This window comes from Sinocyclocheilus anshuiensis, unplaced genomic scaffold, assembly GCF_001515605.1.
Source record: "Sinocyclocheilus anshuiensis isolate Anshui unplaced genomic scaffold, SAMN03320099.WGS_v1.1 scaffold1154, whole genome shotgun sequence".
Lineage (NCBI taxonomy): Eukaryota > Metazoa > Chordata > Actinopteri > Cypriniformes > Cyprinidae > Sinocyclocheilus > Sinocyclocheilus anshuiensis.
The window spans coordinates 2,028,651-2,047,532 of NW_015542345.1; the positions used below are offsets into that span (position 1 = coordinate 2,028,651).

Consider the following 18,882-nt stretch of genomic DNA (forward strand, 5'->3'; position numbering starts at 1 on the left):
TCAACCGATTAATTAAACCATGGCTTTATTCAGGAACGAATCAAGTGACTGGCTGCTTCCAAAACTGCATACTCTCTGAATAAGTACGTCTTTTGAATAGCCCAATTACATATTATGTATGTGTACTTCTATAGACATACCACTGTTTTAACATACTGTTGTTGTTTTTTTTTATTATTATTATTATTATTTATTTATTGCCCACTATATAATAGCTAAGGAAGCGGGCATATTTGGATGCAACCACTGTATTTATGAGTGAATCATTGAAACATATACCAATCTCAACCAATTTATTAAAAATATAAATTCAATCAGAAAAGAAACAACCATCTTTATGAGTGAATAACTGAATAATTTAGTTAATCAGTTCCTTCAAAATACAGGCTGCATCTGAAATCACATACTTACCTACTATATATATATTAGGTGAAAAACAGTGTGTGAAGAGTAGAATGTCCGAATTCACAGTTGAAGTTCCTTTAATGAGCCGATCTTGCTCTAAATGCATTAGTACTCTTAACGCATTATTTTCTGTGGTGATGAAAATAATATTTCTTAAGAGTTGATATGAAATTACACTGAATGTTCACCGGACAAACAGGTTAGTTGATTATAATATTGATTCTGCCCTTTGAGCTAATTTGACAACCTTGACATAGAATCTGCTTAAATAGTCAATACTGCACTGGGCAAGTTAAATATTGATACTATCATTGAATACCATATAATTAATATATTATTTAACAATGTACTTAACTTGCAAGGTGTTAGCATCAAACATTTGGAATTCAAATGTAAACGTACAGTTTTTTTTTTTAAGAAAATAAGTGAAATAAAACAGCATTGCTTTTTACTGTGGAATGATTTTAGATGAAACGCAATGCTCCTACCATGGACTCCACTGTGGCATGAATTATCTTCCTTTAAGAATAGTACAGAAAATAAGAAAGAAATGTAGAAGTAAAAAGGTATTTATTTTTTTATTGCACCATATAAAGAATAGGATATATTCTGTACGTTAAAAGGGGCTCAGGTCTTCAGGGAGTGTCAGTCTCAGAGACAGTGGATGTCTGAGAAGCAGTAGCTGGATCAGATCCATTGGCAGTTCAGAGGCAGTAGCCATCTGATTTTCAAAGTCAGACTCAGAGACAGTGGAAGCTTCAGAGGTAGTGTCAGTCTCTGAGGTAGCGTCAGTCTCCGAGGTAGCGTCAGTCTCCGAGGTAGCGTCAGTCTCCGAGGTAGCATCAGTCTCCGAGGTAGCATCAGTCTCAGAGGCAGTGGTAGGCTCCGATGCAGTGTCAGTCTTTGAGGCAGTGGAAGTTACGAGGCAGTGTTGTCTTCGAGGCAGTGTCAGTCTGAGATGTACTATCAGTTTGAAATGCACTGTCAGTCTGAGATGCAGTGCCGGTCTATGAGGCAGTCTCAATTTGAGAGGCAGGGTCAATCTGAGAGGCAGTGTTAGTCTGACAGGCAGTGTCACATTCAGTGGAAGTGTCATTTTTAGACGCAGGGCCAGTCTCAGAGGGAGTTTCAGTCTGAGAGGCTGTGTGAGTGTAATAGGCAGTGAAAGTCTCAGAGGCAGTGTCAGTGTCAAGGGCAGTGTTATCTCTGAGGCAGTGTCAGTCTCAGGGACAATGTCAGTCTCATGCACAATGTCAGTCTCAGAGACAATGACAGTCTCAGGGACAATGTCAGTCTCATGCACAATGTCAGTCTCAGGGACAATGGTAGTCTCAGGGACAGTGACGGTCTCAGGGACAATGCCAGTCTCAGGGACACTGACGGACTCAGGGACAATGGTAGTCTCAGGGACACTGACGGTCTCAGGGACAATGCCAGTCTCAGGGACACTGACGGACTCAGGGACAATGGTAGTCTCAGGGACACTGACGGACTCAGGGACAATGTCAGTCAGAGAGACAGTGTTAGTCTCAGGGACTATGTCATTCTCAGGGACCATGACAGACTTGGGACAATGTTAGTCTCAGGGACGATGGGATTCTCAGGGACAGTCCCAGTCTCAGGCACAATTTCAGTCTTAGGGATGATGACGGTCTCAGGTGCAATGTCAGTCTCAGAGACTGTGTCAGCTGCAGAGGTAGTGGGAGTCTCAGATCCTGTGACAAAAGAAGAAGAGAGCACAAACTATTATAGTATCGGATCTACTTTATTGTTATCAGAATAATGGTTACTGTGATTAAGGATTTTCAAATTTGGTTGATTGCGCATTGTTATATACTTCTGTGTGTAATCACTTCATTGGAGGGAAAACAACTTGATGATAATATGAGTGAAATCTATTTTTGTTCCATTTTATATGATATAGTCAACCTCAATATGTCCACTCTATGGAATATATGAAAAAAAAAACAAATCAGTAGAATTTTTTTTTTGTCCACATTGTTAGCAAAAAATACTAACAATTCAGTGTCAATCAATTTTTTTTGGAATATCAATAGTATAAAAAGCAAGCAAAAACATATTTTATACAATTGTATATGAAAAGGACAAAAAAATTACAAATTTATCACCAGATAAGCATACGTCTTTTAAACGGTTGTTTGTTTGTTTCTAACAGGGTGGACATTTTTGGTCTCCCAATTCAGATTGATTTTCATAAATGGTTAAATTTATTTGCCTGAGCTTGATTTATAATAATTTGTTACAACTCCCATGATTACACCAAAAATTATTTTAAAAACAGTGTTTGATTTTCTACAGTTTATTATACCCCAAATGCACCAAACACCAGGAATGACTCGTATGCTCAGATGGATGAATAATGTGCTTACCTTCTGTGAAATGCCACTCCAGTTGACTCTTGGTTGTCTTTCTGGAGATTTGTTGTTTGGTGTCCTCCTCTTTAACTGTATTTGGTTAATCATTCTTCACCCTGAGTACCACCACAACATCAACAGACTGGCAGTGATCAGCATGCTTTTGTTTTTGGGAACCAGTTGAATTTTCTAAAATCTAGATAAATGCAAAGTCTTGCAGACAGACTTGCAGACTTGATATATTGAACAGAGAGAATCTTGCTGTCGAGCAGAATGCAAGTGAGCAGACTGAGTTTCGAAAGCGATCAAGCAGAATGAGTATATGCAGATTCTAAACATTCTACTTTCGAACCTGTGACGTCACAGTCATCGCCGGAGGGAATGAAGAGATATTTATTGTTTGTTTATTATTGTTATTATTTTACTATGGGCTACCAGCAAAAGAACCAGAACCTCGAAATACATTGAATAAATATAACAAACAAGAGGATAAAATGACACTATTTTCACTATTCAATCAATAAAATTGTTTCTCAACCGAAAAGCTACATGTCATTTCTCAGCATGGAGGCGAGAAGAAAATGACGCATTGACTCAAATACACACGCTCTCTCTCTGTCGGTACGGTACGAGCGAGTTTTCACATCTGTTCTTTTGCTGCTTCTTTTCTACCATTTCTTGTTTGGCAAACGTTTTGCTAAACAACTTGTGCTGATAAAGATCGCAGTATATCAGCGAGAGCTGCTCGTTCGTTATTCGTTGCTGTCCTGAGTAGATGGCGATTTAAATAAAATACAGATTTCCAAACATATGAGTATCCCCTTGAATCTGTTTACCGTCTTGACTGGAAAATACTGTTTTCATGGTCATTTTTTCATTTATTATTTGCTAACGTTAGTGAATGTTTACATTAGAGTGCACGTCCTGCTACCCTGAAATTAATACGGGGAGCGGCTGGAAATAGCGACCTCTCCTGGTTGGAGATAATATTAACATCATAAACTGAAAGCAACCTTTACGTGACTTGCTTTTCAAATGTTTTAACATGGATCATCCGAGTCTAATATGATCCAGCGGGCCGTACTAAAAGACACTGCGGGCCGTATAAATGATTCAGAGAAGGCTTGGGAGAAAGTGCTGTGGTCAGGTGAGACAAACATTGAGCTCTTTGGCATTAACTCGACTCGTGTTTGGAGGGAGAGAAATGCTGACTATGACCCCAAGAACACCATCCCTACAGTCAAGCACGGAGGTGGAAACATTATGCTTTGGGGCTGTTTTTCTGCTAAGGGTACAGGACGACTTCACCGCATTGAGGGGCAAATGGACGGGGTCATGTACTGTAAAATCTTGGATGAGAACCTCCAGCCAGAACACTGAAGATGGGTCATGGATGGGTCTTTCAGCATGACAATGACCTGAAACATGAAACCAAGGCAACAAAGGAGTGGCACAAAAAGGAGCACATTAAGGTCATGGAGTGGCCTAGCCAGTCTCCAGACCTCAATCTTAAAGAAAATCTGTGGAGGGAGCTGAAATTTTAAGTTGCCAAATGACAGCCAAGAAACCGTAAGGACTTAGAGAGGATCTGTAAAGAGAAGTGGACCAAAATCCCTCCTGAGATGTGTAAAAACCTGGTGACCAACTACAAAAAAACATCTTACCTCTGCGCTTGCCAACAAGGGTTTCTGCACCAAGTACTAGTCATGTTTTGGTTGGGGATCAAATACTTATTTCACTCACTGAAATGCAAATCAATTTCTAACCTTTATATAATGTGTTTTTTTCTGGATTTTTTGATTGGTATTCTGTCTCTATACGTTAAAATAAACCTACCATAAAAAGTACAGACCCTTCATTTTTTTGTAAGTGGGTAAACTTACAAAATCAGCAGGGGATCAAATAAATATTTTCCCCACTGTACATAATACATACATGCATATATACACAGTGGTGCTTGAAAGTTTAACAACCCTATAATTCTTCTTTAAAGGTTTGTTAGTTTTTAAATTTTTCTACGGAGCATTTTTGTTCATTCCCATTATTCACAAAAAAAACAAAAAACTAACTAACAGGCCACATTCTGCATCTTTCTGCTTTCAAATCTTTTGACTTCTCAGAGAGTTTTTACATATTGTACAATGCTGTCCATACCCTTTTGAGAAGACTGAAATGTCAACCAGCCCTGGTTGAAGAAACTGATGATTCCGTGGAAGCCATCAGATAGATGTTCCCATGTGACATCCACTCCTACATCCTTCAGTCGCTTAAGGAACAGAATGCCATAATCCCCCAGTACATCAAACTCACAGGTCAGGATGAAGGTGGGAAGTGCGAGGCGAAGAACATCATCCTCGTCTAGTAAAGGGGAGATCTCTGGAACCAGCCCGTTTTATGATGTGATAGACATCAGCATCATGGCTTGTGATAACCACCGGACTTCTTACTCCCTTTCTAAACTGAGGTGGAAGATTTTCTGGATCCAGCCATTTCTTATAGCAAAGTTTTAGCTCGACAGGAACATGCTTGCCTTCCAGAATCTGCTGGCTTCACAGACGTATTCCCGTTGAGGTACTGCAGGAAATAGAACACCACTCGGCCTCTGAACAATATGGGCACAGAGTGGTTCAGCTGGTATGAGGGCAGGTGGAAATCTGCCATCTGTAGTGCCGGGTAGATGAGAACCTGGGCACAGGGAGATGGCAGATGACCATCCTGTGACTTCGACAGCCTCTGGCAGAGAGCGGCTGCCAGGTTCGCCCCTGCACTGTCCCCACCAACTGCCACCCTGCGTGGGTCCACCCCGAAATCGGCTGCCGCTATTGACAGAAAGTGGTGAGTCACGACCTCACAGTCATCTAGGTGGGCAGGGTACCTGTGCTCAGGGGCCAGACGGTAACAAAACATGTGAAACAGAGAAAGAAAACAAGACGGAAAATGAAACCAGCCAAAATGTAACTTGATTTTTTACATCAATGAGTATGTCAAAAGTCACCTAACCCAACAGACACAACTGTGGTGTCACTCTCCAGTGAAATATACCGACACACTTCATTGTAATCATCTGTGAAAGATCAAACAAACAATGAAAGCAGGTTAAACTATGGACACAACAGTATTTCACTGTTTCTTTGAGTATATATTACGAATGCAGCCAAACACCCATCCGCCACCATGAAAGTACACTAGGCCCCTTTTCTTCTCTCCTGGGGCAGTAGTAGGCTCATACACCCTCACTGGAACGCCACTGAAGGTCAAGACCTTAATACGAAGCCTGCAAGGCACTGGCCTTTTGTGGGCCATGATACAACATCTGAACCTTCGTATAAAATTCATCTGATTGCACAGCCCCAATTGCCCCAGAATTTGGCCCTAAAGGTTGGTTGAATTCAAAACAGACTAGTTGACAATGATTGGCCAATTCATGAGACTCACTGTGCCATTAAATGTGCCACTCAGTGGGTAAAGAAGTCCGCTTAGCCATTTAAATCCTGTACTCATATTCTGAGACAAGAACAGCAGCTCATATTTCTTTATAATGTCCTTGAGAGAATATCGAGCTATAGTGCTTACAGAAAAACATGTTTAGTCTGCAGTATAAATTAGAATTTAACAAGAAATCAGAATATATGATTGGATTTGCCAGCAAACGCAACACAAACAACATTAAACACTCACCACAATGCTTATCCCCACATACACACAATGAGTCACGTGTAGTTTCCAAGGATTAGCAACTCCATGAAGAATATTTATATTTCTTAGCTCTGAGTACACTGGGACAACTACCAATAAACAAAAAGCAGCAAAAAGAGCTGCAAATACAATGAGCAATATTGTGATTTCAGTGTGCATGGCTGGTTCAACGTATTGCATTCACAGCAAAAGATGTTCAAAATATTCCCTCCCCTTTATAGTGTAGGTACAAGGTTAAGGTGTGCCAGAGCTGCCAGGTCTACTGGTTTCACACAGAACTAGGCTAGATCAAGTGCTGATTTTTCCCAGAAGACAGCTTTAAATTAGATTTGAATGTATTTTCAGATAATCTTCTACAAAGTAAAACAGATTTTATTTTAGACTAGAGGTGTTTCAATTGTAATACAGTACAAAGTTCACAAAATAGTGTCAGCCAGTGTTGGGAAGGTTACTTTGGAAATGTAATAGGTTACAGATTACAATTTACCCTATTTAAATAAGAAGTGTAACTATTTCAGTTACCTTATTAAAGTAATGTAACTGGTTACATTTGATTAATTTTTGACTATTTTTCTACATTTCTGACAAATGTTTTCAACTGTTTATTATTTCCAAACGTTTAAACCAGGCAGGGTTAACCTTTCAGTAGTATTCAACACTGATTACTATCAGAATTTCAAAATCGTTCATCACTTAAATTAAGATTATATTAATTTAATTTTAAAGCGCAGCCACCAGAAAATTTACATTTTTAAAAGTTTTAGCACCTCTTTTTTACTTTGAGATCATTCTGAGGTTAAATACAGATTTAAAATCATAACAAGAAACAGTTTAATAGCTTTGCTACTGTTTTTGAAATCAAATATTTGCATAGCTATGACAGAAAACACTGGTATCTAGCAATGCCTTGGAGAAAAAAAAAACCAGTTAATCTAAAAAAAAAAAAGAAACATATTCAGACCCAAATAGGAAATAAAACCGTTATCGAATAAGCATTGTCCTATTTCATATCCTAAACTCTTGAAACATTGGTGTCAATGCAAGAGCAGTCAATGCAATTTGGGAAAGAAAATCTGTGTGTGTGTGTGAAAATATTACAATTTTCATAAGAAACTGTCATTTAATTACACATTTTTTACAGTAACTGTAAAGGAGCAATTACATTTATTTTGTAATTAAATTACATAGCACCGTTACATGTAGCTATTTACTCCCCAATGCTGGTAACAGCCCTAGTAAAAGCATATGGCACTGTATGAATTTATACTATCCAAGTAGATGAAAAGTCTGACCACAGTACAATTGAAATCTGCCAACCCTGACTAATGTCCACTAGGTATGTTCTAACTGACCAGATAAGCTAATCAGTATTTCAATAATGCACATGAAAATATGATGGCTGAATGTTTACATAAGAGATAACTGATGGTGGCACAGCTTTAGTGAAGACAAAACACTCATATTCATCAACTGGAAACTAACTCAGTTCCTTTAATCCTTTTACTACGCAAATGCAAATGATAAAACTATCTTCCATGACAGACAATGTTTGCACAATGGCTACCACTGAGAATTCATCAGATTTAGTGAACTTTCACTATTGGTCTGTAGATGGCAGTGACACTCTAACTGAAAAGAAAAAGCCTTTTTGTTCAGCATCATCATGCCGTTATATCTCCACAACAAAATGTGCAAGATAAAATAAAACCATAAAATAAAAACAGAGAATAATGGTTGTACACTATTGTGCAACATAAGAAAATTACGTCAGCATCTGTGATTTTGGGCCTGTTTTTGATCAACAGATCCAGAAAAGGCCAAATTCAAGTGAAACATAATTTTTCCACCCACCAGACAACCATTAAACCTTCTGAGAGTTGCTGGGCCATTACTAAAAGGCACAGCATAGCACAAAGCAGTCTTTGCGAGGCTGCATTTTGACCCGGTCCAGTCTGAGCAGCCCTCCATTCAACTTTAAGCAGTAGAAGCAGAGGCCAGGCCAAAAATCACAGTCTGGAATATCCACAACGGCTCCAGGGTTTACTGTGTGAGTTTAAGAGCCATTTACAAAGGTCTCCATGTTCTGGAGGTGCACTGGTCTGCAGGAATCCTTCCTCTGCCGGAGTCTGAGCACTGAGGGCTGAAAAGAGCAACAGGATACCCAAGTGTAACAGCATTTAAAGCAAACCACATGTTTGTTTACACATTGAAAAGTTGACGTGGAAAATAACTAATATGATAAATTAAATTAAAATACACGAGAAAGCTTCTGTCTGAAGGTATGCAATTTTGTTGTTTGTCTGTTTTGAACAGAAACCTTGCAAAAACGATGCCTAGATCCAGTTTGTAGGACCATCCTTCTTTTGATTTAACAAATAAATTACAATCCACTATAACATGTAGCATTACCTCGAAAAAATACAGTAAACAAGCTAGCCCACTTGTTTACTATGCAGTGAACAAAACAAAGCATGCTATTCAAAACATTATAAGGTCATAAAATGCCATTTTCTAATTGTATATAACACTTAAATATATTTTCTGTTAATACAAATGTTGTCAAACCGGTTCATTTTCCCCTGTCGGTTTAACAAATCCTCTGTCGTGTTGACACTTGTGTTAACTGGCAGCTTTATCAGTCTTGCCTGTAACATGTGTCAAAGCACTTAAACAGCTAGGTTGTTAAACCCAAAAACGTCGATCCAGTGATTCATGCAACCACATGCAAACGTAACCAATACGAAACGCATGTTGTGCAAGAGTGTTTCGTTCGTGAATCTGTTTTGAATCGACCTTTTTATGTGAAGGAACGACCTAAAGAATGCACACGGATTTGTTGTTTGAGTCTGACCAAGCGGCACTAAACGATACTTAACATGAACCAACTTAACTGAATTATCTCGTTTGTTTACAAGAATCTGTTGACCGACACCGACTGGATACTATAGACTGAACGAGCCGTTTGTCCAGTTCGTCATTTTAACGTCGATTTAATCTCGTTCACAACAAGGCTAAGAAGAATATTATGAAGGTGTCAAAATGACTGAGCATACACAATTAAAATGACTCATTATGTATTCTTTTTTTTTTTTACAGCTTGATTAAAGTTATGCCCAGTAGCTGACAAGATATTGGGAATTATAATAAGATTTGTCATTTGTGGAAAAAAATAGATCTACATATGCAATTTTATTAATAGAGGACATGTTTCTACTCTACGTTTTGTGTTTGTTTGTGTGTGAATACGATTCGAATCGAATGATTAATGAAGTGAATGATTAAAGGACTCATTGTAGCATAGCCCAAATGTTTGCTAAGCAAATCATTTTAGTGAGCCGATTCAAAAGATTCGAATCACTGGAATGAAGCAAAAATCCCCACCACTAGTTAAGCGCAGGTTGAAAGGCAACGAAATTGCCTGTGGCACCACTTCTGGGGGAGGGGACATAGCCGTCATAAAGAAACCCTCACACCACGGTTTGATAAAGCGATACTTCTGTCAGTCCTCCAGCTGTCAATCAAGATAAATGGTCTCTTTAAAACCCCTATCAGATCCGAGGTATCGTCAGAGTTGGATTCTGGCCGCTGTCAGTAGCGACAGGACGGCGCAAAGCAGCAGCGCACATTTGTCGCAGCAAGAGCTCCGTGGATAAAGAGTTTATGTGGAATAAAGGTGCGCAAAATGACAGATATTCCGCCGGGGCGCACATAAACTGCGTTGGATTGTGGTAGATAGATGAATTTCACTCTATTTAGTGTCCGTCAACTTTGCAAAATAAGGCGAAATTGCCTTAACCACTCCTGTAAAATAGGAGTAAAGGTGATCGCTCCGAGCAAGGATTCAATTAGTTCAGCAATTGTTCCAGGCGAGAACTGAGATAAGCGAATACTGAGGGAGTGAAATGGATCTGAAGGCGCTGGGCTGCGTGGTGCTCTTACCTATTCAGATATTCTACTATATTGTCAAGGCGACCGTGTGCTGGTTCTTACCGAGCAGGCGGAGAGATCTGACCGGAGACGTGGTGCTTATCACCGGTGGCGGACGGGGCATCGGCCGTCACCTGGCTAAGGAGTTCGCCGTGCGTGGAGCTAAAAAGGTAAACATGATGTATCATTACTGTTGGTTATATGGCTTGGCATACTGCGTAATATTTCAATTCAAAACTTTCCATGGGTGTATAGTGTTAGTATATAGCCCCATAGTTTGAATTCCTGGTGGTCTCCCTCTTTCTTTCCCTTTATGATTGTTAACTGTAAGTCAAAACTATCAGTTAGATTGCACAAAGTTACATAACTGCTATTAATGTAAAGATAATTTAGCTATAATTATGCAATGTTACTATCAATAAATCTAAATTTATATTCTATGACTGTCTTACCCTTACAAAAATTATCAGTTTCCACCAAAATACAATATTTTCAGTGTGAGACGCTTTCAGAATCTAGCTGTAATTGAAATGGTTCACTGCACCTCCTTAACCACTATAAATGTAATTACATGCACGGAGAATAGGCTACTGATTTGAATATTAGGCTAATTAAGGGAAAGTTGTGTTTAAAAATGATTAAAACATTTGTACAGTGTAGCTGTACTGTAATAATCATAAATGTAGAAACCATAGTATGTATGTGAAAACTGTGGTTATCATGGCATGTTTTGTAAGCTAATCCACTTTAACAAATCATTAGCCACATAATGGATGCGTTTGTTTTGTTTTGAAAAGTATCAGTCTGGATGGGCTACTCCTCTCCCTAGGGACACTGCATGTCCTGTTCATAAACCCATTGTCTCAAAAGTGCATAGGTCATAACCCCTATGGTCAACAGACCAATCAAAATGTAGAGCTGGAACCCAATGTCTGGTTCAACTTGTAATACAAACTGGGTCAACTAACAAACAGCTATTTTGAGGAAAACATCCTTCTTTCAAACTTTGACAGCTCTCATGTTCAGATTATTACAGCGGCCCCACAAGAGAGGCCATGTGGCCAAGAGGTTCATGGTGCCAGCAACTTTGACCTTGACTAAACACTTGGATGATTAGGCTTCTGACTTTTCGTATGAATTTTTACTCTATTACGAGCTCTATCTGGAGTATTTAATGGCTTAATTACATCTTTCACGTTGGTAGTAGTGTAATGTTTTTGTGTCCCAGCAGTCAGATTGCAAAGCACAGTCTAATGAAACAGGACTGTGTGCTGAAAGTCAAGAGCTGGGAAGAAATGTCTCAGCTGCCTCACCCACCCAAGATATTGCATTATAAATAGACCCAGTGGCCCAACTGTAATAAACAGAGCTTAATAACTTCTGTAACTGTGACAGGGGCCCCCATGCTTGGCGGCATTACACCCATTGCTTTACTTTGATTTATACACATTTCCCCTCCAGAGAAGCTTGTGTGTATGAGGCTAAATAAAAACCCATCATAAGAGTCGCAGCACAAACCTTACACAGCAAACAATTCGGAGACCTTAGGTCCATGAATGCTCACCAACATTCTCAACGTCCCGGGGCAAAGGTCTTTGAAAGAAGCAGCTTTGCAGCAGTACGTTAAAGGAAGCCACTGTGCTTGTCAATACCCCGTTGTTAGCCATTGTCAAGGTGTGAAGGCTTTAGAAGAGACACCTGCAGTGGCTATCTTCACAGTTAGCCCATTCTTAAGGAATGCTAAAAAGGCATGAATCATAAATGCACAGCCTCAAATTTAATTGACCACTAGGTGGGGGTTGAAATTTTCCAGAAAGCAACAATTTATTATGCCGTCCAAGAGGTCAGCAAATCCTCACTGCATGGTAATTCAACACTGGAAATATTTTGCAAAAATGATGTCATCGCTCACTTACCAAACCCTAAATGATGATTTGAAGAACCAAGAAAAATAAAAAAACAAGAACAGAAATTCTGGAGCTCTTGAAAATAAAGGTTCTTTATTGGCATCTATAGATCCATACAGCCAAAGACCTTTAATGTCCATGGAACTTTCCACTGCACAAAAGGTAGTGGAAAAAGAATCTTTAGATTATTTAAATATTGTTTGCACTAAGAAAGAAATAGAGCTTTTCACCAAAAGTTTCTTCTGCCAAAACCCTCTTATGGAACCTGTGTACAGAAGCACCATCATCAGTGACCATCCATGTGGTCCCATGGCTAATGGCTTAAGGAAGTTTGAAGGAAGTCAGCCCTATGTAAATTGCTTTCTGTATGTATATGGGCTGGGGGGAGGGTGGCAGGGACCATACAGCTCCCAGCTGGGCAGTGCCCTGTGGCTGACCCTTCTGTCTCCACACTAATTAGACAGCGGCAGGCGACTGCCTCCTGAACTCCTTGTGCCCCCGCCCACATTCCATACGGTGCAAAGTGGATGGTGAAATGCTGATGTTATCATGTCTTTCACCATAAACCAGCTTAAATGGTCCTTCATGAGGGCTTCAAACACAGAGCACTCATCATTTGTGTTCATCTTTAAGGAAACACAATGGGTGTCCTCACAGGACTGGATTAAGCACGGTTTGTTTGCTCCTTATTTTCGCATATTATATGCTAATGCAGTGCACTCAGCCATTGCTACTCTAAGGACTATAAGACTTGCTAATGTGATGTGTGCAGATGAAGCTCATAGTGGGATTGTAAGGGAGACCACCTTGTGAGCTCTTGTTCTCTGACAAAAAAAAAATCAAGATTGTTGTGAAATCCTATTAGAAGCTTAATCAAGACCTTCCCAGTAATTAGCTCAAAGGCCATGCATATAAAGCAGACCCATACAAGAACACACAGGCAAGTTCATCAAATAAACGTGCATTAGGCCAAAGAGGTGAAATCACCTACAGATCAGACCACCTTTGGCTTAATTCATCAGCAAACATCACTGATGGGGACCACAGAGATTGCTCCAGGTTAATTAGGATGGCTAACATTAAATCATTATCTGGTTAGAATTAATGAAGCTAGAAAAACACAGCATAAAACAGTTACATTTTTGGTGAGTAATGTTTCTTCACATTTCAGATTGACCCTAGTAATAGCTCCATTTTTCCATGTAGGAGTCGGTTGAAATACATTGAAAAGAACACACCACATGTTTAGAGGCTGGAAATTTCCACAAACCCTTTCTCGAAAAGAAAAAAAAAAAAAACAGTATTAGACCAATTACAGGCAAACATGGTGAATAAATGTGAACCATTTTTCAGTGACAACCAGCCAGCAGTGTGAAAAAGGTAACTGTACACTTCAATATTCAGTTATTGCCATTAAAAGCAAAGCTTTGTGAAAGTAAAAACCTCAAACCAGACCCTGGGTTTAGCTGACAACAGTATTTTGGTTCCAATAAAACTAACTGTTAATGGAGGGGCAAGGCTAAGTTCCTTTTACAGGCCATCATTATAAAATATCATATTAGCTCTCCACTAGTTAGTGATTGACATATTCACACATATTTATTTCAGAAATCAGGACATATAACAGAATAGAGTTTTTATATTAATTTAATTATAGTGTTACTGTAGACCAGTGTTGTTATTGTTAACGAAAAAAAAATTGTTTTCAATAATTAAAATAAAGCTGAAACAAAATTAAATATAAATATTAAATTACAAACGTAAACAACACACAACGAAATCACATAATAAAATTATTAAAATGAAAGCTATAAAAAAAAACAATAGAAAGTCAACCAATAGAAGCCAATTCATAGTATTGTATATACTAAAATACTGCTGCAGACTAACCATAACAGAGTTAGTTAGTAAACAAATAAATAAATGAATAAAATAGATTTTTATATTCATATTTTTCCAAATGAGGAAGATTTTGTCATCTTAGCTAATGTCTGCAGCAATATTTGTCCCAAAAGGACAGTTAACCAATGTGTGCATGCACACACACACATTGTGTTTCCATGTTTTATGGGGACATTCCATAGGCGTAATGGTTTTTATACTGTACAAACTGTATTTTCTATTGCACTACACCAACCCTACACCTATACCTACCCTTTACAGGAAACATTCTGCATTTTTAGATTTTCAAAAAACTTAATTCAATATGGTTTATAAGCTTGTTTCCTCATGGGGACCTAAAAAAAGTGGTATTACTATCCTTGTGTGGACATTTGGTCCTTATAACGTGATAAATACCAGGTACACAGACACACACACACACAATTATGAAGCAGAAAATGGCTGGGTCAGTATGCTCAGCAGGCTGTGTAATCTCTATGAGAACTGTCTGTGAGAGATGATGAGGCAGCATCACTGATTTCATTACCTTTCCTTGACCTCTCAGACTGACAAATCTAATTGACCAATCACTGGCCCCCCCCATGTTCCCTGTCCCAGCCAATCCATTCACATAGGCTTCTCTCTTAATCCTTCTCCAAACTAATAGTGGCCGTGAAAAATAGCCCCACTGTTCCTTCAATGAATGGGACTCTTCTGTTTATACCATACCCAACTACTGTGTTTCATATGTTGGTGTGGTATATACTGTATTCCTCACAAATGGAAAAAGCTTTTGTTGTAAAAATTGTGGTATGACCCTTGTGGTGTGTGGCATAATTTAAATTTGAAATACATTATTATTTATTTTTTTCCATGGAATACCATTGTAGAATACCATATTTCTCCTAGTCCTCATATAGAGTTCCAAGTAAATGTGGTTTTAATTTAAAAAGCACATACTGAAATACAATAACAGATTATCATCTGACTCATGCTTTCTGTGTCAAAAGTTTTGGCATGAATTATAGGCCACATATCCTTGTGTTTACTAGTAAACACCCACATTGAAGAACGCAAGTCATGATAAATTAGGTAAGACACTGTTAAAGCACAACAACGGACAACATGAAATTCTTTCAAGCAAATTAAATCTACTTTGAAATGTGAATTCATGTGACTAAGTACTTAATCTGTGCTATTGAGCAGTGACGTATTATGGTTTTGCTTTCGGAAAGATGATTTATGGCCAATATGACAGATCCCATCATGCTTCGTAAACCTTTAGATTTCTTGTCAGTTTTTTGCTCTGGTCCACCTTTGACATGTGGTTCCTATCTCTTAACAGCTAATCCTGTGGGGCCGGACGGAAAAATGTCTGAAGGAGGCATGCGAGGAGATCGCCCTCATGGGGACGGAGTGCCATTATTTTGTTTGCGATGTGGCCAACAGAGAAGAGGTTTACAAGCAAGCCAAGGTTGTCAGAGAAAAGGTATGCCCCATAATATCATACCCTGAGGAGTTTCTTAATTAAGATCATAATTAGATTAGTTCAAACTGGTTGGCTCTAATAACCTGTAATAACCCCAGTGCTGGCTTTGTCTCAGCTCTGTTGCCTTCCACCCCCGTAGCCTGGATAGAGATTACACTTAGCCTGAAATGTCTGGGTTAGATAAGGCCCAGCAGTATGGCAGAGCTAACTAGCCATGAAAGAGAACAAAAGCACATTTTTGGAAAGAATATCTCACAGTGGGTCTTTTTTTTCTTATGGTAGGTGGGAGACGTTACCATTCTAGTGAATAATGCTGCAGTGGTGCATGGGAAGAATTTGCTGGACAGTGATGATGATGCTCTTCTGAAGTCACAGCATATCAACACCATGGGACAGTTTTGGGTAAGTACATAAATGAGTTGGGAAAGGATAAGATAGGATGGGTTTGTCTGATTCAATGTTGTCAAAACTAAAACAGCTATTAAAGTTGCATTAATCTAAATGTAACACTTTCTTGTCTTTTCTAGTTTGCTTCCAAATTAAGGTGACCAGACGTGCCACTTCCCGGAGACACATTCTGCCCAGGATTTCATCTGCCGCAGATGTTTTTGCTGCGCTGATCGATCGTTGTATGACATCAAAGTACCTCGAGAGCTATAGAAAGCAGAGCAGACGGTTCCTTATGCTTTCCAATCACTCTTGCGGTACTTTGATGTCATACAATGATCGATCGGCGCAGCACAAACAACCAACACCTGGTTATTTTAGGCAATTTAGAAATCCTGGGCAGAACGTGTCCCCGGGAAATGGCACGTCTGGTCACCTTATTCCAAATAGTTTAATAGACCTGGTATTGTATATTACGAATATTGTTGGCTCTTGTCTGCCAAATGCATAAATGTAAACTTAAATGTTACAATTGTTAAAAATCAAAATGTTGCCTCGGCAAATAAATGGAAATAAGTTTAATTTAAATAATAAAATTGCTAAAACTAAAATAAAAACTTATTTTTTTAGAATTACTAAAATAAATGAATAAAATTAAGATATAAAATCTAATTCAAAACCTAAATTAATACTATAATAGTAGTAGTAGGAAGTAGGCGGTGAGCGTGATTCCACCAAGTACAACATGTTCCTGGATCAACACCCATTTAGAGAAGCTAAAGTGTAATTTTTGTTCCAAAATTTAAAACAAAAAACATCCCCAATTTGCTATTGGTTAATCAAACACAGTCCCACAGCCAAACGTGCACCACTGGTTAATGTTGCTATGTTAGACTAAAACAAATAATGCAATGTTGTAAAAGTACCACAGAAAACATTAAAATGAAATGAGTTATGAGAAAGTATTGTAAGTTAATAACATCATTTACATATTAGGTTATGTAATATTTGACATTTTTATCATCTGCCTTCCAAATTCCTACTTCCAGGGGTTTAATTTACCTTTTAATAATCTTTTCATCCACAGACCACAAAAGCCTTCTTGCCTCGTATGCTGGAACTGCAAAATGGTCATGTTGTGTGCGTCAACTCCATCCTGTCTCTTTCGCCCATCCCTGGTGCTATAGACTACTGCACTTCTAAAGCATCATCGCTAGCCTTCATGGAAAGCCTCACTCTGGGGTTGCTGGACTGCCCGGGGGTGGGCTGTACCACTGTCCTCCCGTTCCACACCAACACTGAAATGTTTCAAGGCATGAGAGTCAGGTGAGCTGATGGGTACAGCACAAATTAATAATTAAAAAAAAATTCACTCATATAGACAGCTTTTGATCCATCCAAATAATTGATGGAAGAAATCAATTCAGTCTACCTTTCCTTTTGATGATCCCATTTCAACTGGCAGTAAGTCACATCGAGGAAGCAAAATAGGTTAGATCATCATTTGAAGTACTTTTATGTGAACATCAAATCAAAATGGACCCGGTTTTGTTAAAGCATGATTGTGTGATATTTTGAATGATTCATCATTACACATTATTCCAAAAAAACTATTTTCTTAATAATCTTTAATCAGAATGCAATAATTTGGTTTTCAGGTGAAACGGCTTTACTTTTCTGTTGATGTCACATCACACAGATGTGACACAAACACACACTGTTACATGTGTATACATATATATATATATATAATAACCAATAGCCAAATCGCTATTAAAGGGATAAGTTCACCTTCAGTTGGTCCCCATTGTCCTCCATGGAAGTCAATGGGGACCAGCAACTGAAGGTGAACTATCCCTTTAAGACATTCATTTAGCAATCCTACATTTGACTTTCTTTGTTTACCATTTCACAATGGTGCATATTTGTGAGTCAATAAAAACAACTGGTTTTCTCTGCAGGTTCCCCCAACTCTTCCCTCCTCTAAAGCCTGAGGTGGTAGCCCAAAAAACAGTGGATGCTGTTAGGACCAATACAGCCTTTGTTTACCTACCCTGGACCATGCATGCACTCGTTATCCTCAAAAGGTATAGCCTGATACCATTTACGAATATAAATTATTTCAGCAAATGTGTTTTGAAAACCCTCACTGATTATATACTCTGTTTTACCCTTGAAACAGTATGCTACCGCAGAGTGCCCTTGAAGAAATCCACAAGTTCTCAGGAAGCTACACCTGCATGAATACTTTCAAGGGACGGACATGAGAGGTCTAGAAACGACAATGGAGTTTCAAATGTTACAATTTTTTTAAGAAAACTGTTTCGTGGTCGAACAAGAGCTATGGAGTATGCCAGAAGCAGCGCGTTAGAAAAAAAATAAGGCATGCCAGTGCACATGGTGCCTCATTTCTAGGACCCTTTGCAGGTCACCACTGACTTCTGTGTTACAGTGTTGGACAAACACAGAATGGATACAAAAAAGCCTCAACCGACCGCCGTACTGTATGTTTACTTTAAAGTTTTTAACAATCACATTTTTAACTACTGTCACTGTAAATTCAGCATCTGAATAAAAAGCAGTTTTAAAGAGAAAAGCCTTCTATTGGGATCTTTTAAAATCCAGGCTCACAAAGTAAAGCTGTGGTTGGACTAGCCCTGGGAATCATACGGTTGGAAAGTCTGTGTTGTCCCGCGGGTCGACAGCAATAAATGCCTCTTCAGCACTTCATACTTACCAACACAACAGGCTTGACCTGCTGCTCCAGCACGTGGGTTGACTCATTCCCCCTGTCAGATAAATTCACTGTGCTGCT

The 18,882-nt window shown here is 38.8% G+C and overlaps 1 protein-coding gene, 1 long non-coding RNA gene and 1 pseudogene across 2 annotated transcripts; 1 reads left to right on the plus strand and 2 right to left on the minus strand.

The window, feature by feature from the left end:
* Nucleotides 1–4,861: 4,861 nt before the first annotated feature.
* On the minus strand, nucleotides 4,862–6,635 carry LOC107691329 (arylacetamide deacetylase-like 3; annotated as a pseudogene).
* Nucleotides 6,636–7,801: 1,166 nt separating this feature from the next.
* LOC107691333 (uncharacterized) lies at nucleotides 7,802–17,208 on the minus strand. Its single transcript, XR_001634530.1, has 3 exons — nucleotides 17,130–17,208; nucleotides 10,467–10,565; nucleotides 7,802–8,616 (listed from the first exon to the last, which is right to left on the minus strand). It is a non-coding gene; the product is annotated as an uncharacterized LOC107691333 (long non-coding RNA).
* Nucleotides 9,873–18,850, plus strand: LOC107691330 (short-chain dehydrogenase/reductase 3-like). The gene is made up of 6 exons (XM_016489884.1): nucleotides 9,873–10,573; nucleotides 15,537–15,680; nucleotides 15,963–16,082; nucleotides 17,155–17,393; nucleotides 18,029–18,154; nucleotides 18,250–18,850. Exons 1-6 carry the CDS (start codon nucleotides 10,379–10,381, stop codon nucleotides 18,332–18,334), a joined length of 909 nt encoding a protein of 302 aa, XP_016345370.1. The 5' UTR covers nucleotides 9,873–10,378; the 3' UTR covers nucleotides 18,335–18,850.
* The last annotated feature ends 32 nt before the right edge of the window (nucleotides 18,851–18,882 follow it).

What these genes read in the sequence shown, in the direction of transcription:
- LOC107691330 (XM_016489884.1), top strand. Translation starts at nt 10,379, where the DNA reads ATGGATCTGAAGGCGCTGGGCTGCGTGGTGCTCTTACCTATTCAGATA. An exon ending in CCAAGGTTGTCAGAGAAAAG is followed by an intron (nt 15,681 to 15,962) that starts GTATGCCCCATA and finishes TTCTTATGGTAG; the next exon opens with GTGGGAGACGTTACCATTCT. An exon ending in TTTCAAGGCATGAGAGTCAG is followed by an intron (nt 17,394 to 18,028) that starts GTGAGCTGATGG and finishes TTTTCTCTGCAG; the next exon opens with GTTCCCCCAACTCTTCCCTC.